We start from the raw sequence: 27,422 nt of genomic DNA, 5'->3' as shown, positions 1-27,422 counted from the left end.
AGATGCTCAGACCTAAAATCATCAAGTCATCACAATTTGGCCCTTGTCAAAGTCGCTCAGCTTTTTCCTGTCACTTTCCCATTTTTCCTACTTCCAACACATCAGCTTCAAAAACTGACTCTTCTCTTGCTGCCTAATATATCCCACCCCTTGACAGGACCCATTATAATGAGATAATCAGTGTAATTCACTTTACCTGCCAGTGGTGGTAATAATAATAATAATAATAAAGCTGATTGGTGTACATATGAACAACCAAAAAAATGTTATCATTAGCTATTGCACTGAAACAATGAGTGCAGTTAGCTCAAATGTCAGAAATTCAGTGAGGAGCAAATGTATATGGAAGGAAAAAATAGTACTGAAAAGTGGAGGCGCTTTTAAACACTATCCAGCTTAGTCTGAAGTTTTGCGCAAAATGTGACGCCTTTAGATGTAGGAATATTTTTAATGGGGATAACTTTTTAACATTACTAAAGTAATTACAGTACCAGTCAAATGTTTAGACACATCTACTCAGCCCCCCCCCCCCATTATGATTATTTTCTACATTGTAGACCAATACTGAAGACATCAAAATTATGAAATAACATAAGGAACATGAATGGATTATGTGGTAAACAACAACAACAAATTTAAAAACAAAATGTGCTGAATATATTTTAGATTCTTCAAAGTAGCCAGCTTTTACCTTGATGACTCTTTGCACACGATTAGCATTATCTTAACCAGCTTCATAAGGTAGTCATCTGGAATGCTTTTCTATTAACAGCTGTGCCTCATCAAAAGTTAATTAGTGCAATTTCTCGCCTTCTTAATGAGACTAACACAGTAAATATCCCTACAGTGGTGCTTCAAAGTTTGTGAACCCTTTAGAATTTTCTATATTTCTGCATAAATATGACCTAAAACATCATCAGATTTACACACAAGTTCTAAAAGTAGATATAAAAAGAACCCAGTTAAACAAATGAGACAATATTATACTTGGTCATTTGTTTATTGAGGAAAATAATCCAATATTACACATCTGTGAGTGGCAAAAGTATGTGAACCTCTAGGATTAGCAGTTAATTTGAAGGTGAAATTAGAGTCAGGTGTTTTCAAATCAATGGGATGACAATCAGGTGTGAGTGGGCACCCTGTTTTATTTAAAGAACAGGGAGCTATCAAAGTCTGATCTTCACAAAACATGTTTGTGGAAGTGTATCATGGCACGAACAAAGGAGATTTCTGAGGACCTCAGAAAAAGCGTTGTTGATGCTCATCAGGCTGGAAAAGGTTACAAAACAATCTCTAAAGAGTTTGGACTCCACCAATCCACAGTCAGACAGATTGTGTACAAATGGAGGAAATTCAAGACCATTGTTACCCTCCCCAGGAGTGGTCGACCAACAAAGATCACTCCAAGAGCAAGGCATGTAATAGTCGGCGAGGTCACAAAGGACCCCAGGGTAACTTCTAAGCAACTGAAGGCCTCTCTCACATTAGCTAATGTTAAATGTTCATAAGTCCACCATCAGGAGAACACTGAACAACAATGGTGTGCATGGCAGGGTTGCAGGGAGAAAGCCACTGCTCTCCAAATAGAACATTGCTGCTCATCTGCAGTTTGCTAAAGATCACATGGACAAGCCAGAAGGCTATTGGAAAAATATTTTGTGGATGGATGAGACCAAAATAGAACTTTTTGGTTTAAATGAGAAGCGTTATGTTTGGAGAAAGGAAAACACTGCATTCCAGCATAAGAACCTTATCCCATCTGTGAAACATGCTGGTGGTAGTATCATGGTTTGGGCCTGTTTTGCTGCATCTGGGCCAGGACGGCTTGCTATCACTGATGGAACAATGAATTTTGAATTATACCAGCGAATTCTAAAGGAAAATGTCAGGACATCTGTCCATGAACTGAACCTCAAGAGAAAGTGGGTCATGCAGCAAGACAACGACCCTAAGCACACAAGTCGTTCTACCAAAGAATGGTTAAAGAAGAATAAAAGTTAATGTTTTGGAATGGCCAAGTCAAAGTCCTGACCTTAATCCAATCGAAATGTTGTGGAAGGACCTGAAGTGAGCAGTTCATGTGAGGAAACCCACCAACATCCCAGAGTTGAAGCTGTTCTGTATGGAGGAATGGGCTAAGATTCCTCCAAGCTGGTGTGCAGGAATGATCAACAGTTACTGGAAACGTTTAGTTGCAGTTATTGCTGCACAAGGGGGTCACACCAGATACTGAAAGCAAAGGTTCGCATACTTTTGCCACTCACAGATATGTAATATTGGATCATTTTCCTCAATAAATAAATGACCAAGTATAATATTTTTGTCTAACTGGGTTCTCTTTATCTACTTTTAGGACTTGTGTGATGATGTTTTAGGTTATATTTATGCAGAAACAGAAAATTCTAAAGGGTTCACAAACTTTCAAGCACCACTGTATTTGACAACTTTTTTATGTCAAGAACCTCTCAATTAAGTAAAGAGAAACAACATCCATCATTACTTTAAGAAATGAAGAAGTGTCTTAATTAATAAAAAAAAAGAACAACCATTGAATTAGAAGGTATGCCCAAACTTTTGACTAGTACTGTATGTAATGGCAGATATGCTACATACATTTGACTCTGTTTTTCCAACATCTTAGTAGGCAGTATTTAGACTGTAGTTTTACTGCTTATGATCGGTCTTTCAAGGCTAATTAATATTTAATTCCATGACAATACCTAATGTTTAATGACTTATAATACAAATATATATATATTTTAAAGGAAAAGATTGTGTCTTAACCAGAATCAGAAAATGCAAATATAAAAGAATTGGGGGGGGGGGGGGGGGGGGGGGGGGTAATAAACCTTTGTAAAAATGTAATTCTGACATTTCATGAATTACTGCAGACTCTTTCAGACTAAACCATGACACTTTTGTAACCCTTATAAATCACTGCATCACACACACACTGATTCTTATTTCACTACACTCACACACTGACTACTTTCATTCATTCACCCATAGTGGATAGTCCCCTAATGTTACATTCATGTTAGTGGTAGTTGGGATATTGGCAGATACTCCCTAAGACCCCTCCTTAAGGAGAACGATACTTTTTTCCCCCCTCACACGCTCCATCCACTGCAACACGGAGATAAGACGATCTTAGATAAGATAGAAGATAAGATAATTTTAGATCATACACAGAATACCACTACACGACCCTATACACTGACACAACTAAAGTTTTTGATCCTGAGAAGTTGTGATTTCTTTTGAAGAGCTGTTTTTGATTTGAAGATATCCTGGTGAGTTGTAAGCTAATCAACTATACTACACTACCATTCAAAAGTTTGGGGTCACTTTGAAATTTCCTCATTTTTGAAAGAAAAGCACCGTTCTTTTCAATGAAGATCACTTTAAACTAATCAGAAATACACTCTATACATTGCTAATGTGGTAAATGACTATTCTAGCTGCAAATGTCTGGGTTTTGGTGCAATATCTCCATAGGTGTATAGAGGCCCATTTCCAGCAACTATCACTCCAGTGTTCTAATGGTACAATGTGTTTGCTCATTGCCTCAGAAGGCTAATGGATGATTAGAAAACCCTTGTACAATCATGTTAGCACAGCTGAAAACAGTTGAGCTCTTTAGAGAAGCTATAAAACTGACCTTCCTTTGAGCAGATTGAGTTTCTGGAGCATCACATTTGTGGGGTCGATTAAATGCTCAAAATGGCCAGAAAAATGTCTTGACTATATTTTCTATTCATTTTACAACTTATAGTGGTAAATAAAAGTGTGACTTTTCATGGAAAACACAAAATTGTCTGGGTGACCCCAAACTTTTGAACGGTAGTGTATGTGAACACGTAATTATCTTATTCAGAATGCACAGGAAATGGAAAATGAACCAGTCAGGATATGTTTTTGTTTTGGTATGCGTAATTTGACATGAAGTCGAAAGCATCATGTTATTACGATGTAATGTGCATGACTGAGACACTGGGTTAGCTATGTTAGCCGCATGGCTAGTTTTTCTGGCTGGATAAGCTAGCAGACTTATTCGATAAAAAAATATTATATATATCAATGTAAACGTCTTTTCAGTACACACAGTTGTTGTATGTTCATGTTAAGAAGTAATGACATGGAAAATATATTTAGCCGAAAGTACCGATGAACTGCGTAGTTTTGTAATCTAGTCTTGCTAATCGCTTTGCACACGTGTGTGCAGGCTGGGTTTTTTTCCCACCCCGTTGTGCATCGCTGTGCTGTGGAGTCCACTGCCGTCACTGCCACATTATCCTTCGTCTTCCAAGGACTGATTGGTTACCGTCAAGGGAGTGTTGGTGGTAAGAGAGAGCAACTGGACTTGCTTGAAGATTCTTGAAGACGTTTCACCTCTCATCCGAAAGGTGGGAAGTGTGCCAAGGACTGCATTGTAGGTGGCTGGTAAATGATGTCTTAGACCCCCACCTCTGTTCAGTGATGGCCGTTCCAGGTTGACAAAAATGGCTTCTTTAACTCCTCGCTCATACCAACGATCCTCTCTGGCTAAAATGCGTACGTTGCAATCCTGAAATGAGTGTCCTTTGTTGTTAAGATGAAGGTAGACAGCAGAGTCCTGGCCTGGGGAACTGGCTCTCCTGTGTTGAGCCATGCACCTGTGAAGACCCCCGAAAGTATTTAGCCAAAAGTACAGATGAACTGCGTAGTTTTGTAATTAGTCTTGCTAATCACTTTACACACGTGTGTACAGGCTGGTTTTTTTTTCCACCCCGTTGTGCATCGCTGTGCTGTGGATTCCACTGCCGTCGCTGCCACATTATCCTTCGTCTTCTTTCTTAGACCCCCACCTCTGAACAGAGGTGGGGGTCTAAAGGCCAATTTATGCTGACAACCCAGTCCTCGCAGATAGCGTCACAGATAGCGTGTGCGTAGCCCCCCCACCTTCGGAAACGCTCTGCGCGCACCTCCCAAAAATTGTGACCACCGCAGAAGCCTCGCAGACAGCGTCGCAGACAAGAGGGCTCCGATTGGTCCACTCTACATCCGCTGTACACGCACTTCCGCTTCCCTACTTTCCCGGTTTGGTTTGTTTTCACGACCGCCATTTTTAAAAACACGAGCGAAGATGGAGCAGCACGAAGAGCGGTTGATCGAGGAAGTGAGGAAGTACGTACATCTATACGACTCCAGTTCTAGTCATTATAAGTAACCGGAGGATAAACACTCCACTAACCACACCCACCAACTACTCCTAGCGATTTCGCAACTTTGCACCCCCTTGCGTTGTGGCGGTGAATAACATCGCGCACGCCTATTACTTCCCGCTCAACGATAAATTACAACTGTCTGCGAAAAGCTGTCTGCGAAAGCCTTGTTGCAAGAGGCCCCAAGACATCATTTATCAGCCACCTACAATGCAGTCCTTGGCACACTTCTCAGACAACTGAATGCACACCAAAACCCAGCTGTTTTCAGTAACGCACAGGAGGACAGAGAGAATCAGCATTCCATTGATCACCCTAACGGGCAATCCATTGATCATCCTAACGACTCTCGAGGCCGTTCACAACCAGCCCCCAGTGACCGACACCAACAGGATGACTCTATGACACCTGAGCTTTTCATCCATGAGAGGATAAATACCTGATGCTCCCTACCAGTCAGACAGAACTGAAGAAGCCTTTCGGATGAGAGGTGAAACATCTTCAAGAATCTTCAAGCAAGTCCAGTTGCTCTCTTTTACCACCCACAGTTTACCATGACCTGGATGACTGAGAATCTTCACAGACACGTCAAGGGAGTGGTATGATTGAAACATTGTGAACGTTCGAATCGGAACACAGAACTATTTTTTTTTTGTACACACATTTTTTTTCGACTAAACCCTTTTAACACATTTTTCCATTTGAGATCTCAATTTTTAAGGCCCAACACATTTTTTCTTTTTTTTTTTTCCTTTCGGGTTATTGATTTAATGCAGTGTTTCCCAACCTTTCTTGAGCCACGGCACATATTTTACATTTGAAAAATCCCACGGCACACCACCAAACAAAAATATCACAAAAATGTATATATACACACTAGTGCATCTCAAAAAATTAGAATATTGTGAAAAAGTTCAATATTTTCCATCAGTTATTTAAGAAAGTGAAAATGTTATATATTATAGACTCATTACACAAACTAAAATGTTTCAAGCATTTTTCTATTTTAATTTTAATCAGTATGGCATACAGTACAAAAACATAAAAAAAACCATCTCAAAATATTAGAATATATTTCATTTCAAGTTTGAGTAAAACAGTATGAACAGTGTATCTCTCGGTCTAGTTCAGTACACACAACCACAATCATGGGGAAGACTGCTGACTTGACTGTTGTCCAGAAGATGATCACTGATGCCCTCCACAAGGAGGGTAAGCCACAAAAGGTCATTGCTGAAAAGGGTGGCTGGAAAAGGTGCACAAGCAACAGGGATGGCTGCAGTCTTGAGAGGATTGTCAAGAAAAGTTGATTCAGGAACTTGGGAGAGCTTCACAAGGAGTGGACTGAGGCTGGTGTCAATGTATCAAGACGCATCACGAACAGACATCTTCAAGAAAGGGGATACAACTTTCGCATTCCTAATATCAAGCTACTCCTGAGCCAGAGACAATGTCAGAAGTGTCTTATCTGGGCTAAGGAGAGAAAGAAATGGACTGTTGCTCAGTGGTCCAAAGTCCTCTTTTCAGATGAAAGTACATTTTGAATTTAATTTGGAAATCACGGTTCTAGAGTCTGGAGGAAGAGTGGAGAGGCACATAATCCAAGGTGTTTAAAGCCCAGTGTGAAGTTTCCACAGTCTGTGATGATTTGGGGTGCCCACAGTGCCAAAACTACTACCAAATGGTTTGCTGACCATGATATTACTGCGTTTGATTGGCCAGCCAACTTGCCTGACCTGAACCCCATAGAGAATCTATGGGGCATTGTCAAGAGGAAGATGAGAAACACCCGACCTAAAAATACAGATACGCTGAAGGCCACTGTCAAAGCAACCTGGGCTTCAATAACACCTCAGCAGTGCCACAGACTGATCACCTCCATGCCACACCGCATTGATACAGTAATTCATGGTAAAGGAGTCCCAACCAAGTACTGAGTGTATAAATGAATATACTTTTCAGAAGTTGGACATTTCTGTATTGTAAATCCTTTTTTTCATTGATCTTAGGGAATATTCTAATAATTTGAGATACTGGATTTCTGATTTTCATGAGCTATAAGCCATAATCATCAAAATTAAAACAAAAAAAGGCTTTAAATTTTTCACTGTACATGTAATGAATATAGAATATATGATATATATCATTTTTTGAGATGCACTAGTGTGTATATTTTATATATATATATATATATATATATATATATATATATATATATATATATATATATATATATATGATAATCTAGTCTCAATTTACTCACAATTTCCTTAGTGGGAAACCTGGGCCTGTTTAGTTGAACACAAAGCTGATATACTCGTAGGAATTGAAGAAAGACACACACGAAGATCTTCAACAGCTCTGAGTCACTCTCCTTTTTTAGTTTTTATAGCAGTTTTGCTTGAAAAGCCCAGCTTGCATAGATAGGTTGTGGAAAATCACCTTTTTTGCTTTCTTCTGACCTCTACTCATACTAGGGCCTTCATCTGTGTCAGAATTTTCTCCAGGGCCCAGTTTGGATTATGTACTTTTTCTTTTCAAATATTTATCTATCGCTATCACACCCGAAGCATTACTAATTCTATTGTTTGAATGGGAACAGGTAGATACACAGGTTAATTAGCTACCTGCTGCCATCTATTGGAAGAGTATTTAATTGTTCTGCCGGTCACTATTGACGTATTTCACCTGACGTCACAGGGTCACGTGATGCCCCGGTGTCCGCCATTTTGAACGTCAAGCTAGCTAATGTCAACAACAGTAGCTGGTATGTTACTGTAGCAATGTTTACGTTCAGTCATTTGGATGACTGTTAAAGCCTTTCAGTCTCAAGTTTTTCCTTTACTGGATTTACTAGTTTACTGGGCTAGCGCGCCGGCCGCCGGCAGGCTAGGGCGTGCTAACTCCCAGCTTGCCCGAGCGCGCTAGCTCAGTAAACTAGTAAATACAGTAAAGGAAAAACTTGAGACTGAAAGGTTTAACAGTCATCCAAATGACTGAACGTAAACATTGCTACAGTAACATACCAGCTATGATGTTGTTGACATTAGCTAGTGCTAACAGCTAGTTGCTAATACACTGCTACAACTACACCGACCCTAATAATACAGTTCTTGGTCATTGCCTGGTAACAGCAAATTTATAACGGGCCATGTCTCAACAGACTAAGAAGTTATTTCAATGACATTTAATAACATTTTGTTTATCCTGAGGACCGAAAGTAAATGAAAATGTGAACAAACCTTAGCTGTAATAAGATGGCGACCACCGGCTCCAGGGACGACCCGCTGATGTAGGCATGTTACCCAGCCTGACACAAAATATTTGTAGGTATCCAAACTCTTATACGCTTTCAGATCAATACCTGTGTATGGCGATGGGTTTTTAACGACATAGGTATACAGATCATGTGGGCCGAAGTCAGGTAAAGACGAGGGCTTCGTGTACTTCCGTACGTCAGTGAACAATCCTGGTGGAAGCAGGTAAACGTCGTTCTCTAAGCCTGCTAACCTCAATTTTTGCAAATACCTCTCCCTCTGCTCGCCCTGTAAATGCCCTACGTCGCTGGATAGTGAAGGTGTTTTCTGCATCTCGCTCCTTTTTCTTTTATGTTTTTCGTTTGTCGCCTTCCTTGCATTCAAACTGATTCGAGCCGTGCCGTCCAAAATGGCAGCCTCACATGACTTGGTCACGTGGGTGAAATACCTCAATACGTCGCTGGCATAGACAAACGAAGACAAAATTATTTGCAGTAAATAAATAATTTTCGGAACAATTAAGTGAAATTGGATAAATGTCCCACGGTACACCTGATGATCTCTCACGGCACACTAATGTGCCGCAGCACAGTGGTTGGGAATCACCGGTTTAATGATCTACATTGATATTTCATATTATAGGCCTACTGTGTCTGTTCTATGCAGTTGTGCAGACTTTCCTTGATCTGCATTGGTATTTCATATTATTGCTGCACTTGTCTATAGTTAAGAACGAACTCACATAATCGGCATTGGTATTTCATATTATAGTGAACCCGTTCTGTATGGTTCAAGAGAACTTTAATGATCTAAATTAATATTTCATATTACACATTACCTGTTTAAAGGATAGTATTGAAGGTACATAATACACAAAGTTGATGATAAGCATGATTTCAGTTTAGTTTTACATCACACAACACTCATTTTTATTTTGTTTTATACACACTGAATTGACATGCATTGACTTGCATCATATTTTCTATAATACAGAACCCTTTTTCTATAACCTGACTGGTGTACGTGTTATTGTGGGTTGGAACGGCTTAATACAGTAATAAGTATTCACTACGCAGTCCTCCTGTACGAACCTAAGGATAAGACAAGCAGACCTGATTTATTGGAGGATTTGTTGGATACCAGAGCCTACCTAGGTAGGCAGAGTTACACTTTCATACACATAACTGCTGCAAATATATTTTAATTCACCAATTACTCAAACAAATAATTCAGTGATTGCTTTACCTCAGTGAAAGAGGCATGGTTCCACTCTTCCTGTAGGATGTGAGAGAGCACAAAGTCAGTCATACAACTGTGCTTCTGGTCTTCAAAGTACACCCTTGCTAGGTGTTCACTTTCCACTCTGGAAAGGGTTGAACTGTCTAGGCGAACCACTGCATCTGGTGTGGCACAGTTCAATAGGATGAGCTTGGCTTCATCCAACAGTTGTCTCTGAGGGTCAGCAAGTTCCATCGCTCCTCTCTGTCTCTCTATAACTTGCAAGATGACTGAGGCACAGGTATCAGAGTGATAGCCAATGAAAACATCAGCTGGGCAGTATTTTGCAGCCTGGGAAGCAGGTGATTGCTGACTGTTGGATTTAATGAAATGGCCAACCCATTGTTCAAGTATTTTTACAAGCTGCTTTTGTTCATTCTTTAGCACAGTGCTAATGTCCAGATAGTGCTTCTCCAACCTGTTAATCAGAGGAATGGGAAATTGTTTGTAGACAACTTCCTTCTCTTCAATCACTATGAGCCTGAAGTCCTTGTGTACTCTACACTTGACGCGGTGGGTTCCAAGTCCCAAATCCACGTACTTCTGACCTCCAAGGGAAACATAGTATTGATTGAGTGCATCATATAAGCTTTCATACAGGTTTTGCAAATTCAGAAGCACAATGGTTTGACCTGTCTCCATGCAAGTCTTGACACGGTTAATGTTTCGGCAAATCTGGGTGTACTGTTGGTCTTTCGGGAAGCTTGAGCCAAAGATGATTTCAGGTTGGCACTGTTCTGAAAAAAATGTTTGCTGAAGAATCTGTAGAGCTGCATAATTTTTGGTTAGAATGAGCAGGTAGCGACACTCCTCATCTTGAGCAACTGCTGCGATATTTTGTCTCACAAGCTCAATGGTATCAATGCTTTCATGGTTAGGTTTAAAAGCAAGCCTGCTGGTGAACACAGTGACAGAATTCACAGTGTCTTTACCACTAAAGTTTCTCAACACAGCCTCCACAATCTGTTCTGCAGTTGGTTTTTGATCTGATGCTTTGGCGATAGCAAATATCATCTTAATCAAGCTGTAATAGTCACGCAGGCCAAAAAACCCTTTCCCTTCTTTCTTGCAGATTTTGAGGTAAGCACGAGCAAAAGGCTGAAAGAAATCCCTAACCTTCTCAAGGATCATTGCATCAGAAGAGCAAATGCCTTTGGCACTCTCAATCAACTCTTTCTCATCAGGATCACCACGAGAAACAAATATTCCTCTGTTCATCTTTGCTGGGTCTAAAGCCCAATTAGATATTCCGATGAACCCGACCTTCTTGTGGGGCAGGGGCTGATCATCTATACATCCTTCCTCAAGAAGAGGGTGGAGAGTTTTGAGAGGCATTTTAGGAGAATCCTCAGCTAGACCAATTTCATCCAGTACCACCACCGAGATATACTCATTTAGATTCTTGCCCTCCTGGAAACGGGCACATTGCTTGAATGTGTTGATGATGCCTTCTGGTGTGGAATGAGGACTGCACTGAAATGACACCAGATGAATCTGCTTTAGTTTCCTAAACAAGTCAGAATGAGCTGCTTGACCTTGCATAGCATCTGCAACCAGGGTTTTAGACAGAGATTTGGAGCTTCCAGGCTTCCCAACCAAGAAGAGAGGAATTCGCAACTCAATGCAAATCACCATCATGAAAACATTTTCCTTTAAAGCATTATTTCTTGCAATAGTGTCACCTAGTGGAACTCCACTAAGAAGAAGATCTTGCATAACTGAAATTTCTTGCATTAACTTGACTGGGCTGTATGTCCTTGGGAAGTATTTGCAGATTTTGTTCCTATACTTCTCTTTGTCCTCCAAGCAGGCATGGTAACATACACCAATAGCCATCACTAAGGACCACAGAATAGGGTCTCTTTCATCAATGTCGTTTAGACTGTGTTCGGTTTTTTGTGCTCTCTGATTACTTTCATACCTGGCAAGTTCTGACAGCAACATTTCATTATTTTGGTAGAACCATGCAAAAACTTGCATGCAACGTTCAACATCCCTCAGACTTACAAAACTGCATTCATCATTTCTTGTCCTCATATACTTCTGTGAAGCTGACAAGACATCTGTAATGATCTTGATGTAGTCTTCAGGGAAAGAGTGGTTTTCAACCACCCTTTGGACAATTTGCTGAATGTATATTTTCTCAGTACAGTCATTAAGTTGTCCAAAGTCCCAGACTAAGGGAATCATGCTAGGAGGCAAGGCCTGCACCCTGTACACAAGTTGACGGAGGGGAATGGATCCAAGTTTTTCATCCGTTTCTTCAGCTCGTACTCTGTATCCCAAACCAGCTGACTCCAGTCTCTTAATCATTACATCGGTATGTTTCCTGTATGGGTTACATGCAGCAATAATTTGCAAGCCAGTGTTTGACATCATGGGTTCACCCTCTACTGTTTTATCACACAGTACTTCTTTAATGCTGCTGATGGCTTCTGTGGTGTTCGCTTCATCAAAGAACAATACAGAGTCAAAACCGTAATCTTGTTTATTGCTGCATGCAATGGACTCTGCCTCTCTCACTTTGCTATAAATCATATCCGAGCTTGTTCCTCCATGGACTTTGACTAGTTTCATATTCTCTGTAGCAACTCCACTCCGTCGTAGCTCACACAGGAATTTAATTAGCCTGGTCTTCCCACACCCTGTCTCACCCATGATGATGACTGGAATGCCACACCTGAAGCGCATGTGTATAGCCAGAATCTTCAATATGTTGTCAGTTGTCAGCTCATAAGTTTCATCTGGGTCAAGGGGCCACTGTATTCCCAGAACATTGCAGATTCGCTCAATTTTCTCTCCTCTTGGGAGATTATCAAAGTCAATATTAAAAGGAACCCTTTGGAGCCTTAGACCCTCATACAACTCTTTAGTCATGATGTTCTTTTTGATCACTCTCTTTGTTGATGGATCAATGGCATCTACCCAATTCTGATCATTCGGCTGTAGATGAAAGCCAATGAATGTCATGGACACATGGTCATCATTGAAGAAAATGTATGGATGAGGTTCTGATTCCCATTTCTTTCTGATCCTGAATGGAGCAAGGTCTTCTTCACTAACACCTGAAATGTCCATTTGTTGCCTCCCTGGGCTCTGATCAGAGATGCTCAGAGAGGGTGTAGCAAAATCCTTAGCCATGAGTATCATGAAATCAACCACAAAGTTTTTAAATCCCAGCAAAGTGTCTCCTGTAAAGGATGCATCACAGAATACAGATGTTTCACAGTCTCGTAACTGCAGATTTAAGAACCATGTAAAATTCCTCAACTCAGCCCAGGAAGGGTCCATGACACCACAGTAGAGAAACAGCAACTGCAGGCATTCTACATGGGTTCCTTCAATTCCTCGGTACATAAATCCATCCAAGTTGTTTCCATGGTGGAATTGTTTTAGATACTGGTATGGGCGCTGGTAAGCCTCACTTCTGAATTCTTTATCATCCATTAAGGGGTCATCCCCCACTGTTGCAGATGGGTCTTCTGACATCCTCATTTCCAGCTCAAGGACTTCTTTTGGAGTTCGGCAGTAGACAGTTGGAAACACTTCCTGGAAGGCTGACTGGACAGTTAAACCCTGTCATAAAATGGAAAGCAGTATAATTGCTGTTACTGGGATAGTAGGAATGTGTTGTGATCCATAAATAAAAAATTAATTGAATGGCCTTACAGATCTTGAGCTGTTTCTAAGCACATTTGTACTAGACTGGAGGAGCTCAATGATGTATAGGTGCCTATTGCTGCATTTCCACATTCTTCCTTCTGAATCCAAAAGGTAACCCAGGACCAGCAACCGAAAGAGAAATTCATGGAGGCCTTTCTGTACCTGTAATGTAGCACAGAGTCAACACCACACAATAAACATATTTATTTTTTTAAATTAAAAAAAAAAACTATTACCAAAGAAGTAATGTCAAAATGAAAGATGGTTAGCTCCCTCTTGAGGCTGTTAAGCATTGACTGAAGAACAGCATTTTCATTCACTCTTGGCTCTATCAACCGGATACACTTGAGCTGTGAAGGTTTCTTGGTAATCAACTTCAACTTTTCATGCAACCGATGGATATAGAGCGATTTGCCTAGGAACACGAAAGTTAGGTAATTACACTTAATAAAACTGGATTTAATTTTTTTTAAACAAATATGACTTTATACCCACCAACTCCTGCTCTTCTCGAAGATACAACTCCCACAAACTTTCTGTTTTTAAAAACGGCAGCAGCACTGGAATAGTCCTTTGGGACTGTGTAGTGCTTGGCAAGGTATTCTTGAATTCTGCTAAGCGGTTCTTGGGGTACCATGTGCAGCCGAAACTGACTGAAGACAGAGGGAAGGTAGGCATGTTCTCGATCAGTACTACAGATCAACACCAGCCTGTAGTCATTTCTGCTCTGAGCCTTGTGACGTTGGAAAAATTGCTCCACTTTGTAGCTCACTTCATAGGTTAGCTGATCTACATATAGCATGGTGTATATCTTCTGTCCCTTGTAACCAGCATTGAGACAGCGCCTAAGGAACAGCTCTACTTGCTCATACGAAGTGGAAGAATCGCAGAGGAGCACTTCATCATATGTGGGCAGCAGCTCATCTTCACTGCTCATGTAAATGGAAATGCAAGACGTCAGAATCTCTGCGAGAGGGCAGATAATGAGATTTGGTTTTCCAAGGACTAGTCCTCTAGGTAGCTCTCTTTGTACATTTCTTTGATGCTTTTTATGGGCACCCTCATCCTGATCAACATCAGTATCCACCTTAGTTTCACTGGAGCTATCGGACAAAATTTCCAAAAGTCTCCCTAGACTTCTGATATCAAGGGAGTTGGGAAGAAAATTTTTCATGTTTCTCATGTACGTATTCCAAATCATGTCAAACCTTCTAGTATCATTTTCTGGACCAAAATCAGAACCAGACACACCTTCGATATCCATCTCGTATTCAACCGGATTTGAAACATCAACAAAGGTTTGAAAATCAATGTCTTCGTTTTGCTCGGAAGGCTTTGTAAGCATCTCATACTGAAGAATGTGCCAGCTTTTCCTCAAGTTGTTGCTAGTGCAATTTGGTTTGATGAAAGAGAGCATCATGAGAGCTTGATCATCCAGATTTGCCAAGTTTTTCTGACTCAACTGACTGCACAGGTAGACTATCTGCTCTGCTGTAAAATAGTTGAGGTAGTAATTCTGAGATCTTTGCTTGTCCATGAAATCTTTCCAAAAATTGAGGCAACGCTCCATTTTCTTACAGACTTCTAGGAGTTGCTCTGCCACATCACCCTTCACCATGACAACACTGGCAATACTTGGCAAATTAAAGTCCATGACAATGCATGCTTCTTTACTATTACAGTGGATAATTGCCTCCCAAAGTCTGAACAATGGATTTCCAGCCGCAAATAAATCAATAAATGCAGAACCTAATCTCTGTACACTGGCAAAAACCTGTAAAAACAAAAAGACACTGTTATATATACACCTATTATATAGTGCCATGGTATGTAACCAGAACAACAAGCCCCATGTTATGGTCAAAAGTTTGTGGACATCTGACCATCACACCCATACACATTTTTTGAACATCCCATTCCAAATTTAGTCCCCCACTGCCGTTATAATAATGTCCACTCTTCTGGAAGTGCTCCTCTTCTTTCCACTAAATTTTGTAAAATGTTTGTGGTTTGCCCATTAAACCACACGAGCATTAGTTAGGCCTGGTACACAGCATTCCAGTTCATCCCAGAGGTGTTCAGTGGGGTTGAGGTCAGGGCTCTTTGCAGGCCATTCAGTTTATTCACCACAAACTTAGCAAACCATGTCTTCATGAGTCTCACATATTGCACAGGGGCGCCATCATGCTAGAATAGGTTTGGGCCCCTTAGTTCCAGTGAAGGGAAATTGTAAAGCTACAGCATTCAAAGATATCCTAGACAATTGTGTGCTTCCAAGTTTGTGGCAACTGTTTAGGGAACTATAGGTGTGATGATCAGGTGAGCCACAAACATCTGGCCATATACAGTGTTAGCCACTCTGTTCTGAAATTTGGGACCAACCTCTGCAAATTGATCAACTTCATTCTGGCCTTGCTCTCCTTTGCCAGACATAAGCATTAGCTTATTTTGTAGGTCTTTGAGGTCTTCAAGGGAGTAACATCGCATCTCATGGACCCCATCATGCTCCTCTGGAATGCGTAGCTTCAAGACTTTATCCAGACTCAACTTCAAAAAAGTAAAAGTACTTTTAAATATGCTACTTTCTGACCTTGTATAGTGCCATTAGAAAGTTTTTTTCCCTTTGCAATTTTTTGTAGTTCTGCAAAAACTTGTACTGAAATGTAATCAAATCTAATCTTTCACAAACTTTCAAGCACCACTGTATACCGGGGGATAAAAAGAACACTGCTGCCCAATTGGATATTGCTCAAGACCACATGGATATGCCAGAAGTATGTTCTGTGGACAAATGAATCCAAAATAGAACTTTGATTGAAATGAAAAGCTTTATGTTTGGCAAAAACACCGCATTCCAACAAAAGAACCTCATCCTAACCATGAAGCATGGGGGTAGCAGTATCTGGTTTGAGGCTGTTTTGCTGTCTTGGGTCTAGCAGTATTGCCATTATTGATGGGCCTATCAATTCTGAATTGTACCAGCAAATTCTACAAGAGACTATCAGGGTGTCTGTCCATGAACCATAGGCTTAGCTAGCGAGCCGTGCAGCTGTGTTTTCCATAGCCAATTCTCAAAAAACACGGCCATAAATCCCCAAACACGCCCTATAAATATTATACTAACCTGTGCTAACCAAAATTTTGTGAAATTTTGTTGTTTTGTAAAGTAATTGTGTGCATTTCTGTGGACATTTTTGTCGACAGTCAGCAGTTTCCTGGGGCGTGCCCGGCACACGTGCTTTCCACATATGGAAGTTAACTCGAGAAAATCAAAATTTACTACCAAAAATGTAGCGTTCTTATTGGTCAGACTTCGACACGAGGCTTGAATGAAAACAAAATACTACGAGTTTTGAGAGCTTCGCTGGTGAAGCTCAGCAGGTTTAGAATGAGTAGATCATGTATTTAGATAAATATCTCCACAAGTTTATCATCATGCAAGCATGATAAACATATTGACAGAAACTTTATACCTTACACTTTCCTATGTGCCCACTGCTAAATAATATTATAGTTTTTAAATGACCTAAATTAGATGAAATATAAAACTGGTCACCTTCCTCAGTCACACCGGACTCGGTGCACTGAGAGCCCACTTCCACATTCATAAAAGACTGTTCCCATGGTAACGGCATGATGAATCACTTTCACTATCGGTTTTGACTGGTTTCTCTTTCGCCAAGATTTACATCAATAAATAGTACTTTCATAAACTACCATTATTATTGAATTTTTTCTAATGTTTACAGTATTTACATTTCAAGTAACTAGTAACTACAGGAAAATTTCCTTTAATTTGTAACTTAATTTAACTTATTTTAACTCCTGTTTATTGCACTTTTTAACAGAATCAAAATGATTCCTAACATTCTGTGATGTAACATTTGCATTATGTACATTTCGTAAAATCAAAACTTGTTAAAGGCATCTTATTTCCAGTTGTGTGTGTGTGTGTGTGTGTGTGTGTGTGTGTGTGTGTGTGTGTGTTAGTTAATCTTCAAAGTTGGCTGAATCTCATTTGTTACCTTTGTTGTATATAGCAAAGATGTATTCTGTGTAATAGGACTTGATTGCAGCAATTTGTATTTTGTTTTTTGTCTTAAGTGCACTAGAAATTAATTTAAAGTTTCTACTTTTATTGCAAGAATTTGTCAAAGATTTTATTGATAATTACAGTGATTTGTAAAGTTCTGGTTAATGAATAAGAAACTAAATTTAAACTCTGTTGTAACATTTTATTAAGTTAGTAAATAAAATTTGTGTTAAATACCTAATAAAATATAATTCACACTTAAAATTAATACTTTCTTTCATTTCTTTTTAAGGCTCAATTGCAGCTCCAGAAGTCACCAGATTGCACCAAAAAAGATTAAACTTTCAAAAGCCATTTGGTGAAACTTTGAAGAGAGTGTACCGATTTAACATGTTACCCAATTAGCACAATTAATACTAATTAAATGCTAATTTGCATAATTTGTTTTTACAATTAAAAAAATTTTATTCAGTATACAACCATCTATGTGCCTCCCAATTTCCATGTAAATATCTTGAAAAATAAAAAGTTATTAAGAAAAAACATTTGATCTCATTCGTTAATGAGGCCCATTTTGGACCATGTGATCCTAATACATAATATTAGGTCAGGTTTCTAAAAATTAAGCCGATTTTTCAATATTTGATTTGTAATATCTCAAGAACGGATATAGTTTAATTTTGTAAAAAGTATGTTGTTCTGCAATCATTTCTGAATTCAACGAGTCCAGTTTCAAGCAATTTGGATTGAATTTTCACCTGATATATGCCTACTAATAACTAATGCTTTTGCGGCATTTGCTTAATTGAATAACTAGTTTTAGGATTTATATGACGATCTGATCACATTTCTGGTCAAATTTATGCAGAAATACAAAAACTTAAGGTTTCACAAGCTTTCTAGTGGCACTGAACATACAGTATTTGTAGAATTAAATCTTTGTGTTTGACAACCTTCTTTTGTTTCTCTGCACTGATGATGTAGATTCCTTTTGTATTGATAGCTGAAGCCAATGACAAAGACGACAGTTCTACAGAACCATGGCTCTCCTTAACAGTCTTCAGCCATTCAAGGTGTCTTGCAGTGTCACGCTGAAACCAAAGAATGCATTCAGTAAAATTAAGTAACTATCCAACTCATATGAAGGATAAGAATCCAAAAACTAAAAGCAATTCTTACTAGTTTCTTTGGAAGATTGGGATCATTATCAAGTGCCTTCCAAAGCTTCTTCAGTACCTCCTTAAAGACCCTGAAGCTAGCATCTGACTTTAGCTCATACAACATTGAGGAGTAGCCAAGAACAGCATCATGGAAACAGGCCACTCTGTCTACATCCAGATCATTTTCACCCGCAGAGATGGAGGCCAGGTCCACAAACACTTTCAGCTCATTGATATCTGCATGGTAGAAAAAAAAAGGGTAAAAACAAGTTTTCGTACCACGTTGGTGATAGGCTAGTTCATCACTGCCCCATGATTTCCAAAAAGCAGGTAACATGATCAGAATTACAAACATAAATGCTGTCTGGATATTGTAAACTTGCTGCTCTTTTAGCAATTTGTTAATCACAAAAACTCAGAAAAAAGTCACCCAGTTTTCCTTGAGGTAGAAATAACATTGCATACATATAAATTGCACTCGTCATAAATCACCATGGTGAAAACGAAAGAATGTTTAACATAAAAGACAGAGGTGGTTTTTGACCTGTACAAGTAATATGTTTATGAAAAGTGCAAAAGCAAATTCATTTCCATAATGACAAAAGCTGTTTGGAAGGACTGCGGTTTGATTTTTGTTAATGCACATGACCTGCATGTTTGGGGAAAAATGAGACTGCATGCAAGAAAAAGCTGCTGAAACCCATTATAAAATAGGGTGGTGGATCCCTGATGCTTTGAGGGCATCACACTAACGATCAACAGGAACACTGTTGTTCACCACTGCATCCAATCCAAGCCAGCAAAATGTCCTGACAAACAGTCATCAGCCCCCTTCACTAATTCCTATTCACCATATTCAAAAGGTTCTGTTCACCATGTTCAAAAGGTGTACGTTCTTTATTAGTACCTAGTGAATACTAGGGATTACAGACAACAGCAAGGTCCTGTGTGCGCAGTAGGAGCGAGCAGTAACTCATGTGAGTCAGTACGCCACGTGATGCCACACTGTCGACATCGGAACCTGTGTTACACACGTTTTTGTGACGACGTGCACATGCGCATTTGTGCAAGCATTTGCAATTCAAAACAGAGACCTTTTAAATGCTTCAGCAAGCCTTCAGCGATGATCCAGGCAAGGTGTTTTGAGTGGTATTGAGGTTTTTCACCCACGTGACCAAGTCATGTGAGGCTGCCATTTTGCACGTCACGGCTCGAATCAGTTTGAATGCGAGGAAGGCGACAAACGAAAAACATAAAAGAAAAAGGAGCAAGATGCAGAAAACACCTTCACTATCCAGCGACGTAGGGCATTTACAGGGCGAGCAGAGGGAGAGGTATTTGCAAAAATTGAGGTTAGCAGGCTTAGAGAACGACGTTTACCTGCTTCCACCAGGATTGTTCACTGACGTACGGAAGTACACGAAGCCCTCGTCTTTACCTGACTTCGGCCCCCATGATCTGTATACCTATGTCGTTAAAAACCCATCGCCATACACAGGTATTGATCTGAAAGCGTATAAGAGTTTGGATACCTACAAATTTTTTGTGTCAGGCTGGGTAACATGCCTACATCAGCAGGTCGTCCCTGGAGCCGGTGGTCGCCATCTTATTACAGCTAAGGTTTGTTCACATTTTCATTTACTTTCGGTCCTCAGGATAAACAAAATGTTATTAAATGTCATTGAAATAACTTCTTAGTCTGTTGAGACATGGCCCGTTATAAATTTGCTGTTACCAGGCAATGACCAAGAACTGTATTATTAGGGTTGGTGTCTGTGTTGTAGCAGTGTACTAGCAGCTAGCTGTTAGCACTAGCTAATGTCAACAACATCGTAGCTAAAATGTTACTGTAGCAATGTTTACGTTCAGTCATTTGGATGACTGTTAAAACCTTTCAGTCTCAAGTTTTTCCTTTACTGTATTTACTAGCGCGCTCGGGCAAGCTGGGAGCTAGCGTGCTCGGGCAAGCTGGGAGCTAGCGCGCTCGGGCAAGCTGGGAGCTAGCGCGCTCAGGCAAGCTGGGAGCTAGCGCGCTCGGGCAAGCTGGGAGCTAGCGCGCTCCGGCGCCCGAGCGCGCTAGCTCCCAGCCTGCCCGAGCGCGCTAGCTCCCAGCTTGCCCGAGCGCGCTAGCTCAGTAAACTAGTAAATACAGCAAAGGAAAAACTTGAGACTGAAAGGTTTTAACAGTCATCTAAATGACTGAACATAAACATTGCTATAGTAACATACTAGCTACTATGATGTTGACATTAGCTAGCTTGACCTTGAAAATGGCGGACACCATGGTGTCACGTGACCCTGTGACGTCAGGTGAAAAACCTCAATTCACGCATCAAGGGGGCAGAGTGTCACTGGATGATGTTCTGCCCGTCTTGATGCATGAATGCCACTCAAAAAAAAAACTACAATTATGTATTTGTTGAGTTGGGCATTATGATAAATAGGAATTGTGCTACACTGGGATATTTTGATGTCGTTGCCCCAAGTCTCTCACATGAGCACTCTGGTTTCCATTTAATCATTCTCTTCTAGCTAGTCAACCAGAGCATCTGCTTACACTCTAATCACAAATTATGCTCAGCATGCCTAATAATCCGTTCTCTCTCTCAAGCTGTATCGTCATCATTTTCCTCTAGTGAAGTTCTACACTCCTTATGGTGCTTGTCAGGATTCTATCCAACAGTTACTTCAAGTCCGATTTTGACATCATTATATGCCATATTTCCTGGGCATCTAATCCCAGCAAATTCTCGAACCTGTGCACTCCTGCTGCCTGATGTGATGCGAATGGCAGGTCCTTATCTAGTTCTACTGCTCTCTGTCTCTTCTCTGGACCTGCCCAATTTCTCTTGATGCTTTGCTTCTACTCAGTTTCTACACATCTGACGCACTCTGCTGCTGAGGATGGTCCCAAATGGATACCCAAAACTGGAGGGCTTACTCAGGACTTTTGTACATGCATCACAATGTTAAGTGATTGACTTATCAGCCACTCATTCACTCCTCCCCATTAATATACATATATACGTCCTTTGATCCCCCCTCCTAGAACTGCCACCTTATTGTGGTGGAGGGGTTTGTGTGCTTGAATGATCCTAGGAGCTATGTTGTCGGGGGCATTATGCCCCTGTTAGGGTTTCCCAAGGCAGACAGGTCCTAGGTGACAGGCCAGACCAAGAGCAGTTCACCAAAAAACCCCTATGGAGAAAAAATCCAGGACCGTGACGTCGCCCGGTAGGACGCAGCCGGGGCCCCACCCTGGAGCCAGGCCCGGGGTTGGGGCTCGTATGCGAGCGCTTGGTGGCCGGGCCTTTGCCCATGGGGCCCGGCCGGGCTCAGCCCGAAGAGGTGACGTGGGCCCGACCTCCTGTGGGTTCACCACCCACAGAGGTAGCAGTAGGGGTTTGGTGCAGTGTGGATTGGGTGGCAGTCGAAGGCAGGGGCCTCGACGACCTGATCCCCGGACACAGCGGCTGGCTGTTGGGACATGGAATGTCACTTCGCTGGGGGGGAAGGAGCCTGAGCTTGTGCGGGAGGTTGAGAGGTACCGGCTAGAGATAGTCGGGCTCACCTCCACGCACAGCTTGGGCTCTGGAACCCAGCTCCTCGAGAGGGGCTGGACTTTCCACTTCTCTGGAGTCGCCCGTGGTGAGCGGCGGCGGGCTGGTGTGGGCTTCCTTATAGCTCCCCAGCTCAGCCGCCATGTGTTGGAGTTTACCCCAGTGAACGAGAGGGTCGCCTCTCTGCGCCTTCGGATTGGGGAGAGGGCTCTTGCTGTTGTTTGTGCCTACGGGCCAAATAGCAGTATAGAGTATCCGGCCTTCTTGGAGTCCCTGGGAGAGGTACTGAGGGGTGCTCAGACTGGGGACTCCATTGTGCTACTGGGGGACTTCAATGCTCACGTGGGCGATGACAGTGACACCTGGAGGGGCGTGGTTGGGAGGAACGGCCTCCCCGATCTGAACCCGAGTGGTGTTTTGTTATTGGACTTCTGTGCTAGTCACAGTTTGTCCATAACGAACACCATGTTCGAGCATAGGGGTGTCCATAAGTGCACGTGGCACCAGGACACCTTAGGTCGGAGGTCGATGATCGACTTTGTAGTCGTGTCATCTGATCTCCGACCCTATGTCTTGGACACTCGGGTGAAGAGAGGGGCTGAGTTGTCAACTGATCACCACCTGGTGGTGAGTTGGATCCGCTGGCGGAGGAGGAAGCTGGACAGACCTGGCAGGCCCAAACGTATGGTGAGGGTCTGCTGGGAACGTCTGGCCGAGCACTCTGTTGGGGAGGTCTTTAACTCCCACCTCCGGGAGAGCTTTTCCCAGCTTCCGAGGGAGGCGGGGGACATTGAGTCTGAGTGGACCATGTTCTCTACCTCCATTGTGGATGCAGCTGTTCGGAGCTGTGGCCGCAAGGTCTCCGGTGCCTGTCGTGGCGGCAATCCCCGAACCCGGTGGTGGACACCGGAAGTAAGGGATGCCGTCAAGCTGAAGAAGGAGTCCTATCGGGCCATGTTGACCTCCGGGACTCCTGAGGCAGCCGACGGGTATCGGCAGGCCAGGCGTGCTGCAGCTCGGGCAGTTGCGGAGGCAAAAACTCGGAACTGGGAGGAGTTCGGGGAGGCCATGGAGAAGGACTATCGGTCGGCCTCGAAGAAATTCTGGCAAACCGTCCGGCGCCTCAGGAGGGGGAAGCAGTACTCTGCCAACACTGTTTACAGTGCGGGTGGGGAGCTGTTGACCTCGACTGGGGACATTGTCGGGCGGTGGAAGGAATACTTTGAGGATCTCCTCAATCCCACCGTCATGTCTTCCACTGAGGAGACTGAGGCTGATGACTCAGAGGTGGACTCGTCCATTACCCAAGCCGAAGTCACTGAGGTGGTTTGCAAGCTCCTCGGTGGCAAGGCACCGGGGGTGGATGAGATCCGCCCTGAGTATCTCAAGTCTCTGGATGTTGTGGGGCTGTCTTGGTTGACACGCCTCTGCAACATCGCGTGGCGGTCGGGGACAGTGCCTCTGGAGTGTCAGACTGGGGTGGTGGTCCCTCTTTTTAAGAAAGGGGACCGGAGAGTGTGCTCCAATTATAGGGGAATCACACTTCTCAGCCTCCCAGGGAAAGTTTACTCCAGGGTACTGGAGAGGAGAATTCGACCAATAGTCGAACCTCGGATCCAGGAGGAACAATGCGGTTTTCGTCCTGGTCGCGGAACACTGGACCAGCTCTATACCCTTCATAGGGTGCTCGAGGGTTCATGGGAGTTTGCCCAACCAGTCCACATGTGCTTTGTGGATCTGGAGAAGGCATTCGACCGTGTCCCCCGTGGTATTCTGTGGGGGGTGCTTCGGGAGTATGGGGTTCGGGGCTCTTTGCTAAGGGCTGTCCGGTCCCTGTACGAACGGAGCAGGAGTCTGGTTCGCATTGCCGGCAGTAAGTCAGACCTGTTCCCAGTGCATGTTGGACTCCGTCAGGGCTGCCCTTTGTCACCGGTTCTGTTCATAATTTTTATGGACAGAATTTCTAGGCGCAGCCAGGGGCCGGAAGGAATCCTGTTTGGGAACCACAGGATTTCATCTCTGCTTTTTGCGGATGATGTTGTCCTGTTGGCTTCTTCAAACCAGGACCTTCAGCATGCACTGGGGCGGTTTGCAGTCGAGTGTGAAGCGGCTGGGATGAGAATCAGCACCTCCAAGTCCGAGGCCATGATTCTCGACCGGAAAAGGGTGGCTTGCCCTCTCCAGGTTGGTGGAGAAGTCCTGCCTCAAGTGGAGGAGTTTAAGTATCTCGGGATCTTGTTCACGAGTGGGGGAAGGATGGAGCGTGAGATCGACAGGCGGATCGGTGCAGCCTCCGCAGTGATGCGGTCGCTTTACCGGTCCGTCGTGGTGAAGAAGGAGCTGAGCCAAAAGGCGAAGCTCTCAATTTACCGGTCGATCTACGTTCCGACTCTCACCTATGGTCATGAGCTTTGGGTAATGACAGAAAGAACAAGATCGCGGATACAAGCGGCTGAAATGAGTTTCCTTCGCAGGGTGGCTGGGCGCTCCCTTAGAGATAGGGTGAGAAGCACAGTCACTCGGGAGGAGCTCGGAGTAGAGCCGCTGCTCCTCCACATCGAGAGGAACCAGCTGAGGTGGCTCGGGCATCTTTTTCGGATGCCTCCTGGACGCCTCCCTGGGGAGGTGTTCCAGGCATGTCCCCCCGGGAGGAGGCCCCGGGGAAGACCCAGGACACGCTGGAGGGACTATGTCTCTCGGCTGGCCTGGGAACGCCTCGGTGTTCTTCCCGAGGAGCTGGCCGAGGTGTCTGGGGAAAGGGAAGTTTGGGCTTCCATGTTTAGACTGCTGCCTCCGCGACCCGGTCCTGGATAAGCGGAAGAAGACGAGACGAGACGAGACGTCCTTTGATCCATCATCATATTATTGGCACTTTTCATCTCTTTTATGCCAAAAATTTTCCCATGGTATTGAATGACCATGGGATTTTACAGGTGCAATTTAATTTATACTCTGGAAAAATAAGACAAATATAAATAGCTTTTACTATGATTTTAATGGAAAATGTTAATTAGTATGAGTGATGTTTGTGTGTTTATTCATTTATTTACTTATTTATTAAAATAGGAGGTAAACATGGGTCCTGGAGGATCCCAATAGGATGTGAGCATTAAAAAGGTAAAAGTTAATTGTTTTTTTATTTCTTACTAGTACAAATAACCTGGCAAGTAGAACATGATAAAGAGAAAAAAAAAAAAAGGTTTAAGCAAATGCATCGGAGTGGCAAGTAGTGAAAATCTTGACAAATGCACTTAAGGCTTTCAAATTAATTAACATGTTAAAAAATTGTTAATGTTAATATGTCAAATTAATTGAGTAGGCACGTAACGATTCACCCAATTTATTATTTGAATCACAATATTGGGTTCATAATTCAATTTTCCCATGTTTTTTTTTTTGTATTAAATTAAGAAAAAAAATTGTTAACAAAAAATGCAACATTTATTTTACTGTTCTTTCTCAACTTAAATACTCTTTGTTACAATAAAAAATAATGAATGGAAAAAAAAACCCCTCACCCGTACTTGTTTCATTTTCTTAATAAAAAACAAATTATTTCCTCACATTTTTAAAGGTTGGAATAAAATATAGTAGCCCATTTAACTAAAATATTCATTTTATTAAAAACAAAAAGTTTATAACAAGTAGGTCTTAATAAAACTTTTATGAACCTTTATCTCCATCTGCTTCTCTCTAGCATTCAGCAGTCTATAAAAAGAGAGCTCCAATTTCTTGTGAAATCTATTTGTACAGTCAAGTACACAACAGAGCTTTCCCCTTTAAGATCGGTTTCTTGTGCGTTTTCACATCATTAGAGCTGTGTTACTTCTGCCCAGTATTGTAGTCGAGTCACTAAAGCTTGAGTCTGAGTCCAGTCTCAAGTCTCCAGTGTCCAAGTCATTAAAAAATATTTTGAGCCGAGTCCGAGAACAAGACTCCAACTGCACCATTTGACGGTGGCGGTTTTAGCGCCATCAACATGAGTTTGTTCCTGAACATGACGTATGAACAGGTGAATGTGTATTCTCTTTAGTAGGGAGTGTGAAGTATTCTGTCAGAGATGGTTGGGAGACGGATGTAAGCGCAGAAGGTGTTTATTAATATGAGTGAAGACAGGTAAACAATCCAGAACGGCAGGCAAAATCGTAAAACCGGCAATAGGTCAAGCTAGGCACAAACAGGCTATCATAGACTAGGCAGAATCAAAGACGAGAAACAGGAAATCAGGGATCAGGAAACCAAACAAGGAAATAAGGCTTGGTAATGTGTCAGCAACGCAACTCAATACTTCGCAAAGTAAGTGTGTTTTCACAGTTTTTATATAGACGTGCTGATTGTGCCTAAATCCTGTGCGGGTGCGAGTTGTTTACAGCCGAAGTGCGCCCGAGAGTCCATCCGACGCACGCGCCAAGGCATACAGGTGTGACACTCTTGCACAAAATTAGTACAAAAATTAATGTAGGTATAAATATCTTATGCCAAATTATTGTCATGTTACAAAAAATAAAGAAAAAAAAATCAGAGTCCTTGTCTCCAATTTACAAGTCCGAATGCAGTAAATGCACGAGTCCGAGTCATCAGTGATGAAGTCTAAGTCAAATCACGAGTCCTTAAAATTAGGGCACAAGTCGGACTCGAGTACTACAAGCCTGCTTCTACCTAGGCCTGCTTCTACCTACCTTAAGTCATGAGCTTTCCTGCTATTGTATATTATTGTGCCTTCTGCTGTCTATATTAAAAAAAAAACCAATTACAAATAGGAAAAACTAAGATTAGACAGCTTGATAATAATCGTGATTCATTTTTTTTATTTCATCGCTTCGAATTGTCGTAAATTTGCATCACAGTTTGTTGCATGATATATCGTTACATGCCTATAATTGAGTCAACATGTTAATTTTGTCAGCTCTATGGAAAATATTAAATGTACAGTGATAATATAAAAATATGAATACACATGGTATTGACCGGTAACTCAGTTTTCTTTTCCATATGCATTATTAATTATTTACCTTCAAGTGCTTCTTTGACCCACATAACAAAGTTCTTCCTGAGGCCCAGCTCCTGGAGACAGAGCCTACGAGGCTCCGTGATGTCCACAAGTACAGTTTTGGCCTGCATTAGTTCATTGTCAATACTATCAAGAGGCTCCTTCTTAAAGTCCAAGCACGTCTGGGTTAAGGAAAATCCCAACGAAAAATAAGTAAATGTTTCAATCAACAACCAACATGGTACTATAAGGACAAGCAAGTTAACCTACACTA

General features: G+C 42.0%; 1 protein-coding gene across 2 annotated transcripts in view; it reads right to left on the bottom strand.

Annotated features, from left to right (window-relative positions):
- The window catches only part of rnf213a (ring finger protein 213a), a 131,610-nt gene that overhangs the window by 29,915 nt on the left and 74,273 nt on the right, over positions 1–27,422 (bottom strand). For both annotated transcript variants that reach the window (XM_060901392.1, XM_060901393.1), the window contains exons 21-28: positions 27,171–27,330; positions 18,618–18,835; positions 18,392–18,529; positions 15,788–15,952; positions 13,901–15,179; positions 13,642–13,820; positions 13,412–13,567; positions 9,710–13,318 (exon numbers count right to left, since the gene is read on the bottom strand). In XM_060901392.1, the coding sequence (XP_060757375.1) occupies positions 9,710–13,318; positions 13,412–13,567; positions 13,642–13,820; positions 13,901–15,179; positions 15,788–15,952; positions 18,392–18,529; positions 18,618–18,835; positions 27,171–27,330 (5,904 nt within the window). The remainder of the gene's footprint in view (positions 1–9,709; positions 13,319–13,411; positions 13,568–13,641; positions 13,821–13,900; positions 15,180–15,787; positions 15,953–18,391; positions 18,530–18,617; positions 18,836–27,170; positions 27,331–27,422) is intronic.

This window comes from Neoarius graeffei, chromosome 20 (genome assembly GCF_027579695.1).
Source record: "Neoarius graeffei isolate fNeoGra1 chromosome 20, fNeoGra1.pri, whole genome shotgun sequence".
Classification (NCBI taxonomy): Eukaryota; Metazoa; Chordata; class Actinopteri; order Siluriformes; family Ariidae; genus Neoarius; species Neoarius graeffei.
The sequence above is the reverse complement of the archived record's forward strand: the minus strand, read 5'-3'. Positions and strand labels throughout refer to the sequence as shown.